This window comes from Aulonocara sp. 'chitande type north' Nkhata Bay, linkage group LG14 (genome assembly GCF_057382095.1).
Source record: "Aulonocara sp. 'chitande type north' Nkhata Bay isolate Kocher_YH1m ecotype deep benthic linkage group LG14, A_spYH_male_GT1.1, whole genome shotgun sequence".
In the NCBI taxonomy this organism is placed as follows: Eukaryota; Metazoa; Chordata; class Actinopteri; order Cichliformes; family Cichlidae; genus Aulonocara; species Aulonocara sp. 'chitande type north' Nkhata Bay.
Window position 1 is genome coordinate 2,202,279 of NC_141357.1, and position 19,081 is coordinate 2,221,359.

At 43.2% G+C, this 19,081-nt stretch overlaps 1 protein-coding gene across 2 annotated transcripts in view; it reads right to left on the bottom strand.

The window, feature by feature from the left end:
* The window catches only part of tpst1 (tyrosylprotein sulfotransferase 1), a 43,830-nt gene that overhangs the window by 9,582 nt on the left and 15,167 nt on the right, over positions 1-19,081 (bottom strand). For both annotated transcript variants that reach the window (XM_086260569.1, XM_086260568.1), the window contains exons 2-3: positions 15,831-16,862; positions 5,686-5,884 (exon numbers count right to left, since the gene is read on the bottom strand). In XM_086260569.1, coding sequence (XP_086116695.1) covers positions 5,686-5,884; positions 15,831-16,687 — 1,056 coding nt within the window. In that variant the 5' untranslated portion in view covers positions 16,688-16,862. The remainder of the gene's footprint in view (positions 1-5,685; positions 5,885-15,830; positions 16,863-19,081) is intronic.

Here is a 19,081-nt window from a genome sequence, read left to right on the forward strand (position 1 = left end):
TTCTATCTTGTTCAAAGAGAAGATATAAAACACAGTTCTAAGCTAATCGACCTTAGTGTTCTCCTTTTTTAAAAAGAATCGATAAAGAATCGTATCGTTAAACAGAATCGAAAATGGAATCGGAATCATGAAAATCTTATCAATACCCATCCCTACTTATGGCCTTTAAAGGTTCCCTGTCATAACATCTGTGTGATGGGTAAACTGTTTTCAGTGAGCGCTGATAATGAGCTGCAGCTGGTGTCTGCTGGGCTTCACCTCCAGCAAACCGGACCTCATGAGTGGGAGAGAGCATGTGTGTACTGTTGACGATGCCTAAACTCAAGGATTCGAAATAAAGAGTTTGCTAAACCAAAGTCCATCATCATTGTGGCTATATCTATATGCACACGTCAACAAGAGCCATTGTTCAGCTCTGCAGTTCCAGCACGCTCTTTGTGGCATGCTCATCTGCTGCAGGTTTGGGTTAGTGTGGTAATGCATGGAGGCTATGGTCTCCAGCTGCTCTCCAAAATAGTCAGGTTGGGATCAGACTCCCTGCAGGACATCCATCTGCAGAAGCTACTGATTGCTATCAATCTGGCAGCTGAGAGGAAAAATGAGAACAGAACTTGAAAATGCTCTGCCAGATGATGGAGGGAGAGGGCCCACTAGCTAGCAACTTCAATGTTTTCAGAAATATGTTGCCAAGTATACTTTGGGAACAGCTGGCATACCTGGGTAGCCTTCCCAAATAAGATTCTTGTAAGAAACCCTACAATATCATATATTTTATAATGCAGGGGTGGGCAACTCCAGGCCTCGAGGGCCGGTGTCCTGCAGGTTTTAGATGTGTTCTTGATCCAACACAGTTGATTCAAATTGCTAAATGTTCTCCTCAACATGTCCTGAAGTTCTCCAGAGGCCTGGTAATGACCGAATCATGTGATTCAGGTGTGTTGACCCAGGGTGAGATATAAAACCTCCAGGACACCGGCCCTCGAGGCCTGGAGTTGCCTACCCCTGATGTATTGTAAAATCTGTAGGCAAACAGACTGCAGAGCACTGTGACAGTCTGTTCGTTTGTCTAAAGCTGGTCCTCCTTTGTATACAAGAACTGTGGGCCAAGAGGGAGGGAACACAGAGGACAAATAAACAACATAACCTCTGCAGCTGGCTCGGTCCAGAGGGATCGCGCTGATCATGTGTAGATTTACACAACATATCTGACAACGAGGCACGCAAGTTTACTGTGAGCAATGTTAACTATTTCAGAGGAACCGCCACACTGACATGATTATTTACTGCATCCAAATTATGCAAACAGGACCACCATGTATGGCACAGTGACAACATGGAGGGAACAGCATGGAGAGCTGAGCATGCAGGCCTTGACAGCAAACTGGCAACACACAGGAGTGCAGTGCAGCACAGCAGCAAACGTTGCGATTTTAGGAGCTGTTCACTACAATGGAGCGTCACAAAAAACACTGCAGCTGCATGCAAACATGGAAACATCAGCATCGGCGAGCCACATCCGTGATGTGTGCTGCAGTTAATATTCATTGATATGCTGAATATGACGATCCAGTTATATACTCTGTTGCACCAAGTCGGTGACTGGATAGAATATTTCCACTTTAAACTTCATGAAGCGGGCTTTGCAAATCTTTCTCTAAAGTTTCCATCTCTCTGTGGTCAGACAGATTATTCCCAAGAAACACGCCAAAGCCCTCTCTCCGCTCACATCTTATACTCCAAAATGTTTCCATTCAGGTCATTACACTCCTGACGAGTAAAAATAGCATCAAGATGAATTCATTCTTCGCCTTCTCTCCCTCAAGTCCTGTTCTAACAAATGGAAAAGCAATCCAAACATTAAACACAAACCCGACACACAACTTTTTCAAAACCACCACTTTGAGTGCATCTCAGTTATCAGCCTACCTGCTAAGGTCTCACTGAGAGGTCAGATTCTCACTCTCTGCTTTGATGTGACCAGGGAAACACTTTGGAAATGGTACTGATGCTAGGCTCGAACTTAGCCACAGGTTATCTTGAGAGATGATCTCCCAATTTATGACACATTAAACCTACTACTTAAGAGGCTTCCCAAGTCATCACACACACTTGTATAAAGTTTATACTCTTATGAGATGCACAGCAGCTTAACTTTATGGTAAACTCTATAGTTTAAATGCCAGGTGTAAGACTTTGGGAAATACCTTGATGTTTGTTTGAAGAGATGGACAAGTATGTGGCACGGATGCCGACAGCCTCCACAGATGGACAGACAAAAAACACCCAGTGAAGAAAAAGCTCTGTGCTTTCAGCTTGGAAGCAACAAGTCAGACAAAAATGTTTGGACAGCAGTCTGATAGGGTGAGAGGTCAAGCCTGGAAAAACACACTAATCGTCCATGTGAGGCATTCTTCATCGTGTTCCAGCACTAAACTACTAATCCAACTGTGAACAAGAGTTCAAGGAGCACGGCTCGTCTACCTTGTCTTCTTACCAGTAATTACAATACTCTACTAACACCAGTCTACCAGCAGCAGACAGCTTGGACCATCAATCAATCACAGAATGGAATTTCACACTAATGGAAACCACAGCCTCCCTAAACTCTGAGTACCGGACGCCACAGGCACCAAGTGCAAGTCTTCCCAGTGGTCCTAATGCCTTACAATAACTCAAATTAGTTCCATGACGACTTGATGCTAGCATCTCTTATTAGAAAAAAGAAAATCTGACACACTGAGAAAACAGGTATCCAAGTAACAGGGAGACCTTGAAATAAAAATTAATTCCTGTCGCCAGACATGCAGTTTAAAACTCAAAGAGTGGGGCTGATAGCACGTCAGCTGATAGCACGTCAGCTGATAGCACGTCAGCTGATAGCACTGCCTGAGAAAAGGGGTTCAATAAAACATATCCTGCTCCAAAAATAACTACTGAGGGTTACACGTCTGGCAAGGATACGACTATGACAGCAAGTGCTTAAGCAGCAGCACGTTTATCTGATGTCAGCCATGAACTGTTGGTTTGGTGGTTCTGTTCCTGTCCCTCCTCTTACCCACAGGTCAGGCTGTTTACAGGCAGTGAAAGCAGACATGTACAGACATAAAAAAGGGTGTCTCTGGACACAAGCTTAAAGTGGTACTGGAACAGTACACAGCAGCAGTAGTTCATGCAGTAAAGTAGAAGCAGCTTTAATGGTAATAAAAATAGTTACATAATACACATAAAGTACTCCAAAGTGCAATGTCTGTTTCTACTGCATTAGAGTGACATGTGAAAGCAGAATATTCAAAATTGATATGGATCAAAAACATCGCCCGACTTTGAATCCCAAGCAAGTGTCAAGCTTAACCATACAACTATATCCTATACCCTTTTAATACTTCAACTACACATCTCGTTGTAGATACATATATAGATAGATAGATATATAGATAGATAGATAGTAGGGGTGCAACGATACTTTGGTGTCACGGTTCGATATTAAAAAAAATGTTCATGCCTTTTTAATTTGTCATTTATTAAAATTATAAATATATATTTTAACTCAAAAGTACAGTTTTTAAATTGAATGTTGCTGAAACAACAAAGTAATAAAAAAAATCTATCTGATTGAGAAATCACTCATCTTTGGAAAAGAGAGTTTATTCGTGGGTGGGGCTGGACGGCGTCAACGCGTTAACGAGCTAACTGCGCTAACACACTAGTTCCCACCCATGTAATTGAGCATTGCGTGGCACATCCAACATACTGTTTTACTTTAGTCCATGACGCGCTTACCTTCAGGGTCATACGTCACATGAAAACCAAAATAGTTCCAAACGCCAGATCTGAATGAGGGTGGGGAAGGTTCAATTTGCCATGTTGCAACGAGCCTAAGTTCTGTCTTGCTAGCTTGCCCTGCGCTCTTCCTTCTGACGATGCTGTCTGTGTTGAGCGCTCAGTGGATCTGCGCTCGACTACTCCGCCTAGGCTGCACTGTCGAGCGCAGATCCACTGAGCGCTCAACACAGACAGCATCGTCAGAAGGAAAGTTGATAAAATAAATTAAAAATGTTGTATTGTTCGATACATATGCGTACCGAACCGAAAGCACTGTATCGAACGGTTCAATATCGATACGAGTATCGTTGCACCCCTAATAGATAGATAGATGCAATTTTTGGATTTTACTTTCATATGTAAATTATTCATTTGAAACTGACCAAAGAAATGAGTTTTGCATGCTGCAAACTGTCCTAGGTAAAGGCAGATTGCCATTTCTTGTCTAGACCAGGGGCGGGGAAGTCCAGGCCTTAAGGGCCGGTGTCCTGCAGGGTTTAGATCTCACCCTGGGTCAGCACACCTGAATCCAATGATTAATTTATCACCAGGCCTCTGGAGAACCTTAACACATTTAAATCAGCTGTGTTGGATCAAGGACACATCTAAAACCTGCAGGACACCGGCCCTCGAGGCCTGGAGTTCCCCCACCCCAGGTGTAGACCATACACTCAAGCTAAGGTAACTCTGATGACATCATTATGTCTTTATTGCAGTTCATTTTTAAAACTTGACTAAGATCACAGAATCAGTGAAAATATAAAATATTTGCTATTCCATAATCTCTTGTGAGCACAGTACAGAGTGCTGTAGTAACATACACTTCATCTTGTATCTTCGTATTGTCTTTGGACACGATACTGGGTTTGTGTCCACATTTACATTGTTAATACTGAGGCTCATCGTGTTTGATCACACTTTCTAGACACTGTTCCTACCATGAAAATCATTTAGTGGACAGCAAAGGCAGGGTTTTAGAGTTTAAAGAAGGAAAAAGACAAACTCAAAATAAGTCAGGTGAAGCATTTGTCGGGGAATGTAATCATTTTTAGGGAATTTAGTTTCTAAACATCAGAACAATGACACAGATGTGACTGGATGCTAAATATGATTCTACAGGGTGGGCCATTTATATGGATACACCGTGATAAAATGGGAATGGTTGCTGATACTAAAGTCCTGTTTGTGGCACATTAGTATATGTGAGGGGGCAAACTCCTCAAGATGGGTGGTGACCATGGTGGCCATTTAGAAGTTACGTTGAAACCAAGCACACCATTGTTTTTCTTGTGACATTACCAATAAGTGTGATGTGTCACATGGCCCTCTTCCTATTGAAAAAACAAAAGTTGCCGACTTCTAAATGGCCACCATGGTCACCACCCATCTTGAGGAGTTTGCCCCCTCACATATACTAATGTGCCACAAACAGGACTTTAGTATCACCAACCATTCCCATTTTATCACGGTGTATCCATATAAATGGCCCACCCTGTATAACCAGAAGCTAGTTGAACCTTTTTAGTTCAGCTTATCTTAGCATAAAGATTTGATAGCACTACTGTTGCTCAAAGGCAATTGTTATTCATCCAGTCACTGAAGCTCAACAGTAAACATCATTTCTCATCCATCTTCTTATCCAGTGTGTGAATGTGAGAGTGAATGAATAGTGGAGTTGTAAAGCACTTTGGGTGCCTAGAAAAGCGCTATATAAATCCAATCATTATTACTATTATTAGTATTATTATTATTATCCACTAAAAGTACTCTGACATTTCTCTACAAAACTTAGAAATAACATTTTAAGATGCTAATGGAAGTCCAACTGAATATAAATCATGAACACGTCTGCTTAGTACTCACCCTTCTAGTGTTGTCCAGCACTTTGGGGTCAGGTTGGCCATAGTTTGGGGGATTGGCATGTGGGTCATAGCCTAGCCTGGACAGCATAGGGGCGATGACGGCCATGTCCCTCACCACATCAGCTGGGATCTTTCCCACCCACTTGGACAAGGCCTCCACATTAACTGGCTTGATGACCTGGTCTGTGGACCTCTCCACCCTAACAGGACACAAAGAAGTGTTATTTCAAGTACGCACGTTGTTGGAACCTCGTTTTGCAACAAAGTGACTGTTAGCACACATTTAACCACGCTGACCACAGGTCACAGCATTATTTACACAGGTTGCCATCGTGGCTCGTCCTGTTTCACAACAGACCAGTCCATCACTCGCTTCTGTTCAGTGGAAGCATCTAATTGGCTGTAACCGGATTATAAAACGCTATTAAAGCTGAACTGCTGGCCTCTGTCACCAGCAGGTCCCCGTTAAACACAATGAATGAATAACTTTTTACACCATTACTTCATCGCTCAGCCGACATCCATCTCATTTGATCTACATCACTGGAAACGACACATGGATCAACCCTAATGGCTTAATGTCTGCTCCACACCAACATCTCCGTTTCACTTTGTTTAGAAAACTTCTGTAGCAGACAGAAAACCTCAAGAGTAAAAAAGCAGCAATAAACACATAATATAACTTATTTCTATGGAATCACAAAAAAAAGGCTATGACCTTTTTTAGAGCCTCAATACTTTGACTTTATGCTGAATTATCTGCAGAATTTAAGTGCTTCGTAGCGGCAAAGCTCTTCTAAGTAACATGAACCCATACAGGCAGATTTTTCTGATTTTAGGTTTTGTTGATGCTGAACATTAAACTGCTGTTTAGGTTGAAGATGAATTGCTCCACTCAGCCTTTTCTTCCATCCACCATTATCTTGGTAAATTATTCATCGTCTGAAATTAAATATTCAACCAGTGAGGGGATTGGACTTGATGGACTGCAGCTTTTATTTTCTGCAAGGAGCAAAGTGTACTAGCACTGACGAGCAGTGAGATGAACACTGAGCTCTATGGAGATGTAGATAACTGCTCTCTTAAATCACAAACACAACAAATCAAAGGGCATCCCGATACATGAATAAAATTAGTATAGAGTACTGTACCATTAGCCAGAGACCTGAATCAGTTTGACAGGCATCAGCTGAAAACACATTTAGATATTAGAGTTGCTCAAATTAATAAATCTCAGTGCTATCAGATTGTAAAAAAGCAGTATTCTGACTTTTTTCCTTCTGTATAAGGACAGATAGGATATTTCAAAGTAGTTACTGAAAAAAACTTTCATTAAAATATACAGGTTGCATGTATAACATACAGTTAGCTTTTATTTCTTTAATGGATGAATAGTCTTTAAGTGATGAAGAATGGGACCACACATTAACAGATGACACGTACAGTCCCGATCAGAGGTTTATACAAACTCAGGAGCATGAAAGTCATGGTAATATGAGCCGCTTTTAATCGTTTCTATGAAATGCTCTTTTTCCAGGGTGGAAGAACTGGGTGAACGAGTTCGAATTTATTTTGGTTTACAGTACACATACAGACCGTCTAAGATAGCCTGAATCTATCTGTCACAACTCTTTGGGGCAAAGGGAGGAAGCTGCTGTCTGTCCAATCAACCCTACAAATACATCAATATACACACACAGACACGACTTAAATACTTTACTTGGTGCTGAGTTCAACAATGCCTTAAATTCACATTTCGACACTTTTAAAATGTCACTACTTTGGGTCGTCTTTCAGATCTTGGCAAACTGTCACCCTTAGATAAGAGGCAATAGATCAGGATGAACAACCCACGAACCCTCAAGACTCAAGCCTGCCATGAACTGAAAATTACTGGAAATGCTACTGTCACTCGCCAGCCACAGCTTTGCATTGCCATGGTGTGGATGTTACCCGAGAAAGAAGGCCCTGCTCCAAAGGTCAACTAACATTTTCAGCTGGACAGGCCAAATACATAGTCTCATCTGGCTATAAAACTTTTCTATACAAAGGTTGATCTGTCACAGTTACAAGAGATCATTGGGGGAGTCAAGGTGAGGATTTCAAATCTAAGGACAGTACCAACTGTCAAGCATGGTGGTGGTAGCATCATGCTGTGGAGCCGTTTTGCTAACCGTGGTACTGGTACATTACACAAAAGGATGGAGTAATGAAGGAGAGGGGCTAGCTCCAAATTCTATAACAGCTAGATGGTTGAAACTTCTTGGATATTTATGGAGTTAAAGAAAGAAGTTAGTCCGTGGAGTCGCGGATAAAGCAAAGAGAGAGGTACATCTGCATCTAAAGGACTCTCTTTGGATGATCCCAATGTTCACATTTTGGACAGAGAAGACAGATGGGTTGAGAGGTGAAACATCTTCAAGAAACTTAAAGAAATCTAGACTCTTTTCTTTCCAAGCTCCTTAGTTTATGAGGAGCTTATGAAGGCAGCAAATGAGAAAGGAGGACAGAGAGGTTCATGACTCATGAAGTGCAAAAGATCGGTAAGGAGGAAGTGAGGGTAGCTACAAAGAAGATGAAGCACACTGGGTCTAGATGAGGTATTGAGATTTTTAGGAGAGGGGTCAGTCGACTTTTTAACCAGACTGATTAAAATGATTGTGGAGTGAGTGGATGCCTGAGGGATGAAGAAGTGTACTGGTGCCAGATGTCAAGAACAAGGCTGATGGTCAGATCTGCTGAGGTATAAAGCTAAAGGGCATAACTATAACTGATTGCGTAACAGATTAGTTGATCAGCTAAACTCATACCGTTTAGGTTTCTGTCTCTATGAATTTGCTTACTATTTCTCCCCGTTGCCTGTAGAATCTTGGAACTCAGCAGATGTAACTAATTTTAAAAAGAACAAAAAAAGAAAGAAGGAGGAGATTTTACACAAGTTTACGTGAAACTAAACTTGTCCATTGTGTTTACATTGTAAAGATATCATCTTTGTAGAGCTCAGGCTGGGTTTTCACCGATAAAACTGCCAAAAGTGTATTCAGTAGAACTTTTCAGCCAACCGACCTAAAGAAAACAAAATGCATTTTTAAAAAGGCCTAAAACTGTGAAACCAGTGAAAGCAGCCTCCTTATTGATTAGTTGAACATGTTTTGTAACAGGGTCAGCAATCCATTTATTCTAAAAGGAACACACCGACATCAGTCTCTCCTGCCTCAGCTAGATTACACTCAGATGACCAAATATAAAACAGAACTTCAGCTTTGACCACACTTCATCACTTTTTCATGCAACAAAAATTTAAAAATGGCTTCTTTTATGAGATTATTGTAACTGGTTTGATGCCCAGTCAAGCACAGCGATACCTAAAGAGCAGGCAGAAGGAGAACGCTCACACCACAATGTCTATTTACCATCCAGGGTCCAGCCCCTCAATCCTTATGTTTCCTGTCAGACTCTATACTTCAATACAGCAATTCACTTTCCTCTAATCCATTTACTTTGCAATTGAATCTTTACACTGTACAGGCATAGCCTCCTGCATGATTAATAGATTGAGCTGGTTTTGTCATCTCAGGAGGACGGTGGAGATGGTTTCTACGGTACGGGCTAGGATCCAAACATCCACTCTGCAACAAATGGGTAGGGAATCACTTTAGGTAACTCCATCAAGACCCAAGGGGCGGCTAAGTGTTGATGTGGAACATAAACTGATAAAGAGGGAAGGCTGCTGAGCTTCACCATCAGGTTAGATGGAGCTAACCTTATTGACAAGAGAGCCAAAGGTCTCTATAGTACACATACCAATACAAGCGCCAAGTATATACAGGAGTACATCTGTGTCTCACGGTTCTGAAGTCATGCTGAAGTTCTGCAAACCTCAAACTTACATAGACCAGCCATACATTAATACTCAAGCATTATGAAAACACATATGGTGCAGTTTGCCATATAAATCCCATAAACTGAAGGAAAGTATATGGTAAAAGAAAACAGCATGGTCGTATGGTCACTTCACTATATGGCTATAAAGTGTATATATATGCGTATAAAAATCCCCCCCCCCCCCCCCCCCAAAATCCTTCTGAGAAAGCAGTCCATTGGCTTTTACTTCTGAAGGTTAAGGTGCTGTTAGCTAGCCCAACTTCTTCTTTTCTGTGTTTCCCTGCTGTAAGGATGACCATGATGCACTCTGACTTTAGTTCTTGCTCTAAGCCAGCGGTCCCCAACCTTTCTTGCGCCACGGACCGGTACCGGTCCGAGGCCCGGGGATTGGGGACCGCTGCTCTAAGCTGAAAGCTAAACATTGTAATGAAGATATTTTTTAATCCCCATTACATAACCCCAGTGAAAACTATTACTAGCAACAGACAATAATGTAATTTAATGCAGCGAGGTTTTTTCATGTCCAGTATTTTATGCAGTTAATAACTAAGCTTTCACTTAGATGCTTGTTTTATTTTGGAAAATGTTCCTTATCACAATTTACAATTAATTAGCACTTTTTATGCAACTTGAGAATTTACTTTCCCCCAAAAGGAGCACATAAGTAGGACACTGGCACAATAAATGAGGCAGACAGTTCAGTTTTAAATATCCCGTCTGTATAACTGAAGATTGACAACAATTCAATCATTTGCACTCTTACTAATGAACAAATGATGCATGCGCATTTCTCTTCTCAGCTTTAAATAAGATGTGACAAAACCCTTTTCTGGCCATCACATGACCACTCCCCTTCATCCTGTAATGCTCTTAATGGCCTTCAGCTTGTCAATTATTCAGTGCTGGGCCCTCTTTACCCAAGGTGGTGTTCTGTATCACCAAAAGCCAATAAGAGAATCGGATAGAGACATCTCGATCACAAATAGGTTGGAGAGTTGGGGAGGATGGATCAGACAGTTCAGTGCTCTGGGATAAGTAATGGAGCAGGTCTCTTAGCTAGGCAGGGCCTCCACTAAATCAACGCTAGGTAATTGATGTTAATGCTAAGGCAAGGTCCCAGTCTGGGGCCTGGCTGCCCACTGATTGAGATTTTTGTGTAGATAGAGACCAAATGCTGTAGGGTGGTGGAGGATGGGATTGTTGGTGGTTGGAGTGGGAAAGAGCCTTTAGCTGCCAGGTGTCATGGGGGTTGACTTTAATGCACTCTGGGCAAAGTACTTGATAGGAGGGCCAAAATGTTTGTGATGGTAAAAGGCAGTTGTGCTGCCCCGAAGGCTACTTGTGGCTGGCCGCATCTTCCATCAAATCGTATCAGAACCCATTTATGGGAGCGGTACGACTGTGGATCAAAGCCTCTTACAGCAGACATGTACACTGTGTACTCAACAAAAACTACTCATGGATGCACGTTAGGGTTGGGCAGTTTACATCACAGTGGAATCACCTCATCACACCGCTGAGTGTTTTGTTTCATTGGGTTTTTCTCTCCTGTTTGTTGCTTTTTTTTTTGGGGGGGGGGGGGGGGGGGGGGGGGGGTGCTCATGGTTACCTAGTTAAACACGACCCGAGGTTGTTTTTGGCTAGTCCTGTGTGGTTGTTTGACTTTAACACATGGCAGGATTGACATTACTTGATTTATAGTCCCCACAAATGTGTCCTTTTGTGTACACTTCGTCACACAGAGGGGGGCTCTTCACCCACACAAGACACGCTGCCGCAGGAAGTGGATGATGCTACTGCCCGATGTTAAATGGTTGACAAGTGGTCAGAAATAGAGCAGGGAGCGATAGAGTTTACAAGGAACAGGAGAACCGCAAAAAAAACCTTCAAAGATCAGAAAATAAAGCATGAGAGCAAAGACCGTTTCACTTCAACTCTTTGTATGCAAGAACTTTGCTCTCCTCTGCAGCTGGCTCACACAAACAGATTTTATACACTGCCTCCATCTGACAACAGAGCTCACCGCAGGCAGACTGGCAGGCCCTGAACATGCTAGCTCTGCCCATCATAAAACCAGCTTCACTCTTTCAATTCAATTTTATTTATACAGCGCCCACAGAAAAACCCAACAATCAACAAAACCCTATGACCCCCTATGAGCAGCACTTTGGCGACAGTGGGAAGGAAAAACTCCCTTTGAACAGGAAGAAACCTCCGGCAGAACCAGGCTCAGGGAGGGGCGGGGCCATCTGGGGTGAGAGAAGGAAGATGGGATCAAGGACATGCTGTGGAAGAGAGCCAGAGCTTAATAACAAGTATGATTCAGTGCAGAGAGGTCTGTTAACACATAGTGAGTGAAGAAGAAACACCCAGAGCATCATGGGAATCCCCGGCAGCCTACTGCAGCATAACTAAGGGAGGATTCAGGGTCACCTGGTCCAGCCCTAACTATATGCTTTAGCAAAAAGGAAAGTTTGAAGCCTAACTGTTATGGACCTTGAAAGTAGAGATAGTGTCTGTCTCCTGAATCCAAACTGGAAGCTGGTTCCACAGAAGAGGGGCCTGAAAACTGAAGGCTCTGCCTCCCATTCTACTTTTAAATACTCTAGGAACTACATACCTACAGCATGCTTTATTCGCTCTAATAGAATATTATGGTCACCAGTAAAGAACGCTGCACGGAGGTCTAGCAGGAAAAGCTAGACCTCAGTGCCAATTGTGAGACAGTGCTTGGAAGCATTCATCTAACTCGGTTGTACTCTAAAAAGCACTGAGTTCATTAGCCAACCCTGCTGATCATCACACTTCATAATCAGTTCACTCCTTGATTACCAAATTAGCAAGTTTGTCACTATATTTAGTGACTCATCATAACCTATTTGGTAACACTTTCTCTGAAAAGTAGCTGACAAAAAGTTAAAATGTAGCAGTCTTGCTCTCTCCGTCTGTTCTGTTCAATGACGGGAAGAACAAATCAGCAGCAACTGTAAATGAGGCATTTTCACATTTGCTTTGATTTCTTTCACTGACATGATTTTCTGCACCGTGATCATTACTCACTGGACAGACAGCATTGTAACTGAAATCTCGTGTTTGGATGATAGATAAAAACAAATTTAGCAGGTCACAGACACCAACAGAAACAGTATAATTTGATTAAATCTATCATCTTGTAAAGTGATGTAAACTCTGTAGATTCCCGCTACGTCTTGGACTTTGTCCCTGATTCTGTTTGTTCCAAAGAAAAGGACAAAGCAGTGTCTCCACATTATCACCAGGGTTCTGATTCCTGTCCCCATTCATTAATGTTTGATGCTGAATCAATTTGTGAGGGGCTGATGTGCGCTCTAAATGGCTGCAGATCAGCAAACCCCAAAGAGGTCTTACCACACCCTTACCTGGTGCAGACATTTGATCTGTTCTGGCCTCTTTTTTCTTTCTATTCAGGTTTTGTAGCTTCCTGTACCTGTATAATAAACAGGCTTAAGCACTCGGTGCTTGTTTAACTCAGATGTAACCACTGAGGAGAATTTTTCCACCGTCTGGACACAACTGAAAGTCGTTGAGAGACACAGGTACTTTGGCCTTTCTGAGGACCTCTGCCTTTGTCATTTAGTCATCAGAGTTGTACCAGTAGGGCTGAAGGACACTCGGGAGTCTCTGTTGTATCCAAGCCTGCGTCACAGCACGCATGAAAGCACCTGACATTAGTTTCACTGCTTGGTTTAAAGCACGAAGCCATCATGGTTTATTCTGTTTATAATGTAAGATGAAACCTAAATCCAGACGTTTAACTGTATCAATCTTTTTAAAAAGTTACAAATTAGTCTTCAGGGCTTTAATACATCTATTAGTGTCTTTTCAATTTGAGATAGACGGGATAACTTTAACAAGACACTTGCACGTTTTTGCAAAAATAGAGCAGCTGCAGGAGAAATGTGGATATATTTAAACACCACATTAATATAATGGAACATAAACCTAGTTACGTGGATCTCCCTTCATCTTAATGACAGGGCAGTGACACTGACAAAAAAAAAATTATAGTAGGCATTTTTGTTCTTCCAGCTTTGCTTCCTGGCTTCATTTGAACTTTACTAACACAGCATTTTTACAGCCTTACTGACCAAAGCACTTAAAAGCACACAGAGCTTCACACCCACTCACTGGCCCCAGGTCAGTCTCCTGCTTATGTAGTGTGGACTCCTTGGTAAAGTAAATGGTGAAGGTGTTTATATAGAGCTCTAACCTCATTGAGTAATAATCAATTTATCCATTCAGATGCACATACATACAACGCTTTATTTTATGACACACACACACACACACACCTACCTCCCAATCAGTGGGTGACCTGATCAGCCCACTGTGCCACAGCAGCCCTTCAGACAAAGACTTGGTTTAAACACGTGTGTCAGTACATCTCAGATCTGGATAAAGAATCTCAGTGCTCTAAAAGCACTGGTTGAGGGCAGAGGAAAAACTGCCCTCCAACGGAAAGAACTTTCAGTGTGAAATAACTGTATACACGGAAAATATTAGATGTATTATGTGTATTTAGAATATGAATTATTTTGAATGCAGTCAGCGTTTTGTCCACAAATGGAAATGAGCTGCAGGCCTGACCCACCTGATCCTATCCAATTCAAAACTGGGCATAACTGAACTTTACTGACCTCTCGCCTACATGTTCACCGTTCCTTAAAACTAATATTGTTTATTGTAAATGTAAAACCTAAAAGAAAGAAGACGGCCGGTTACCAATTTCCATTTGGCAGGAAAGAACTCGGCCCTCGCATCTTACGACAGAGGAAGTTGGATGTCTTCACAGAAGATTACAGTAAAGATGGGCAGTTACTGCTCAATAGACGCAAAGCATTTTAAACAGAAACTTGGAAGTGTTCTCATAGAGGGATAATAACAAAATGCGGCCTAAATATCTCCTGGAGAATAGGGAGTGTTTTCTACCATGTGGCAGGAAGACCGTGGTAGCAAAGGGGGTTGGGGGTAATATGAAGCAGACAGAGAAAAGTTTCCTCAAAAACTTCCAGAGGCCAGCCTCCCATAGCAGAGTATTCAAAACAACTCTGACACCAGGCAGGGCCATTAGGCAAACGTGCTCACAGTGCAGCAATGCAGACATCGTCTCATATGTTTCAAGTCACTAATGATGAGTCTCACTGTGTGCAGCTGCAGGATGTTTCATCTGTAGTGAAATATAACAGTGGAACAGGGAGGATACGTTTCAAGGCCCTGTTTTTAACACCATCAAGAACTCAGATTATATAGAACATGACGTTTCACTTCACACATTGCTCACCAACAAGTCCTTTTACCTTAAGGTTAATAGTCAATCCATACATTCTCTCCCTCAAGGCTAAGTAGTTGAAAGCCAAGTCGACATGGGCGCTCCCAAGCGCATTTCTATTGCAGTGGGAATGTGATATACGACAAGCCTGGCTCACCAAGTGGAGCTTGTGGGCCAGACACGATTTACAGCTTCTTGCATCACCAAACATTTAGCTTCAGAGCTTCAGCAATGCAGCTGTAGAAAGAAGGTTGTGTAGAAACTGTAGCTACATACATGGATAAAAGGGGAAACGGCTTTGATAAACTACATTCCAACGGGGTTAAATGTCCAAAACGTCAACGATCCTCAGAGCAGCGAGCTGGAAATGAATCATAACATAACACAGATGGATGATGATTCAGCGTGCGCTGTGCTAGTAACAGCTACAGAGCACTGGAAGCAGCTCAGCTACCCCAAAATGCGTCTTCAGCATAAGACACACAGACACCCATTTTACTCATTAGTGCACTCAGTCCTAACACAACAGACACACAAGTGAAGAAAGGAGGCGTTTGAGTTTGAGCAAACTGCACGAAGAGGAGATTTTCCCAAAAAGGCGTCGTATAGAGCTGTGCTGTAATGAAAGAGCTTACCCTGCATGTTAACAAAACGGTCGCCTGCAGACACAAACAAAAGGGATCAAAGACACATCAGCCAATGATGTGTCACTCCGACATTTTAGTTTAGTTACTGTAACTGTAGCCAAAGTTGAGCTACAACTGATCACATTTGCCATGAAACATTCACAGTTTTTCTCCCAAAAGTCTATAGTTTAAGAATTTTTACAAAACAACAAAAGAAAAACAACGTTAGATTGACATTATCCAGACCAGATGTTTCCTTTCAAAGTAAAAGCACAGAACACAGGGCTGGGAAAGGAAAATTGTAGGAATGCCATCAGCATTACTTACTTGGAGAGGGACACTCCTCCAGCTTTCCCTATGAGCTCCTCGTGGTGGAGAACGGCATCATTCCAGGGAATATCAAGGAACTTCAGCAGTGTCCTCATCCATTTTTCAGGATGCAGCACCAATTGTTCATAGTGCACAGGCAGGCATTTGTCTTCAGCGTCCAGGCACTGAGTGTACATCGTCTCTATGGCCCGGTTCCACTTGGTCAGGCAGTCCCTGTAGCTCCCCAAGTCAAACCCAGCAATGGTCACCTTTCGCGAGATCATGGAATGGACCGAAGCCCGACCGTCTCTAATCATGAGCACAAACTTGGCACGGGGAAATATTTTGGCCAGGTAGGAAAGAGATTTCAGTGCAAATGGGTCCTTGTTGCACAGAAAGTTGGCGGGCTCACCGTGCTTGACGATTATTTCCAGCAGGAAGGCCTGCATGGCGGCGTCCAGCACCTCGTCAGTCACGCCAGCCTCATCCAGGCGCATCTTCTCCCGACCCGAGCGGCTCCACATCTGTTTCATGGCCAGGATGCGTGGGATGACGCGAGTTTCCTCACCACAGCGGACCTCGGGGTGGGCGTCCAGCATAGCTCGCATTAGTGTGGTCCCGCTACGGGGTACGCCACCGATGAAAATGAGCGGCATGTCTTTGCTGTAAATGAACGGCATGCTGAGGTTCTGGCCTGTCCGTAAGGTGGTCCGCATGCTGCCTCCCAGCCCAGACAAAGGCAGGATTCCTCCTGGCTGGCTGTACTCCTCGATGCGATGGTGACACTCCATTGCATGGCGGCCTAAGTAGAAAACTGTGACCGAGCTGATGACCAGACAGGCCACCAGCAAGTTCTGTTTCAGCTTGCCAATCATGCTGGGGCCACAGAAGGGAGAGGACAAGATAACCACAGGGGCGATTTTTGGGTATGGGGGTAAAGGAAGTAGAGGGCCAGTAAGGTTCCCACCCTTTATGTTTGTTTACTGGGAACCGGGCATGGATCGAGCTCCCTGGTGCACAGCAGGTGTCTGGTCTCCAGCTCCATGAGCCCTGCATGGTGGAGAGAAGAGACACATTGAGATCTGGTCGCACCACAGGAAACACTGATACGACAGAACTGAAAAGAATCATTTGTGTCCAGATTCGCCTCGTTCTCGAGTTATCGTATTTACAAATTTGGGGTCGATGTCCTGCCGACCAGCAGGGTGAAGCAAACTAAACGAGCTCTGCCTGTTTTTTGCAACACTCTAGTGGACCTTAAAGTGTTGCAAGTCAAAGTTTGTTGAAAGAAATAACGAGTTGCTAATAACAGACTAAGAATACACAACAACAAATGTGTCCAAGCTGCATCCCAGCTTTGAATTTCTGGCGGCACATATTTCATCTGCGACATTTACTGTCAACCTCTAATTATGATATGGGCAGCCACTCATGCTAATTCTGCAGAAAGGACAATGTGTGCATGCATTCAGTGAATACACACATCCTGCTCATACATACTGCAGTGGGCAGGCTGGCAGTTTTTGACAAGTGAAAGCTGCAGGCTGAATACAGCATATTTGCTGGAGCGTTTTCTCTGTGCTGGCAGAACAGCCACAGTCGGCCGTACTGGAAGAGGAAGATGTTAGGGTTCAGGCAATCCACAGCAGGCAGGGGCAAAGTGAATCCTCACTTTCAAACCACATATTCAGTCTTGTTAACAATACCAGTAGACTGTCTAAATAAAATGATCTTCTGTCTTTAAAGCCATTTGCATCCAAGGTATCTGGACTTTTGGCCTCGGGAACCTTTTGTCTGGAAACATCAACGTCAAACCTGTACAGGAGCTTTGAGCACTTAGGCCTCAGCTACACTCTGCTGCTGACACAGGGAGAGACAGCACTGAGTAGTCATTCCTGTTATGGTTCTTTGAAGTCTGCTTGAGGTTCATTGCTAGGTGCACATGTGCGGTTGGTGCATTGCAGAGCAGCAATGATTCATCAATTAACTGACGTTTTGTTTAATCCATGTAACCTTGAGTGTTACAGCAGAAACAGATTGAGGAGCATGCATGTGAATAAAACTACGGCAACCATAAACTCACGCGGCCCACAGCTTTCTCCACAAAGACACTGATAACACAACAGCAGCAGTGAAGATGATGCTATCATAGTTTAGCATTGAATGTGAAACGTCCAAAACACCCACACTTATACTGTAATCACCATCAAAACCTTTACTCCTGGGAAAAAGCTCATGCAGGTCCTTCATGAATCATCATGTGCAAACTCATGTGAACTTTCTGCCATTTGTTTTACACAGCAGTAAATCCATAGCACAGCTGTTCCAATGAAAGCATACGTACACAGCTGAACTGCTAACTTAGTCCGACCAGGCAGCTTGCTGAAGGCTGACAGCAGCTATTTTACTTTATATGCCAGTGTCACCTGCGATAAGCAGAGGGTGAATCTAAATGGGGGCATGGAGTCTTAATTCAAGGCTTTAGTAGATTATTTTGTAGATTTAGACGAATATAAAATATATTAAACTGCAGTAACAAATAACATGCATATAAAAAGCTCATTCTTTTTTGTGGGCCAATAAAAGCACACGTGCCAGTAAGCCACTGACCAGAGGCTGTTAGGCTGGGCACTGAATTATTATTAACACTAATTATTAATATCTACACAATCAGAACATGAAACGAAATGTTGCAACAAAGCACAGGCCAAACCTCAGATCTGCGCTCGGAGAATACTGACTGGTCTCTCTCTTCATTGCCGTCATCACATGCTCTTTTAAAGGCACACAGACACACACTCACCCATAAACTACCACTATCTTTGTGTGCATCTGCGCACATACAGATGAACACACACCTCATCCAGGAGATACAATACTGAATGCCTTTGTCTCCTAGTGCAATAAAACCTTAACTGAAGCAAAAACTCTGCATCAGAGATTTTTATCTATGTATTCATATTACGTTCACCGAAACATCCTGTGGCTGCTCCAGTTTTGTCTAACGCGATCGTGGCTCAAGAGTTGGGAGGTCGCCTTGTAATCGGAAGGTTGCCGGTTCGAGCCCCGGCTTGGACAGTCTCGGTCGTTGTGTCCTTGGGCAAGACACTTCACCCGTTGCCTACTGGTGGTGGTCAGAGGGCCCGGTGGCGCCAGTGTCCGGCAGCCTCGCCTCTGTCAGTGCGCCCCAGGGTGGCTGTGGCTACAATGTAGCTTGCCATCACCAGTGTGTGGATGTGTGTGTGAATGGGTGGATGACTGGATGTGTA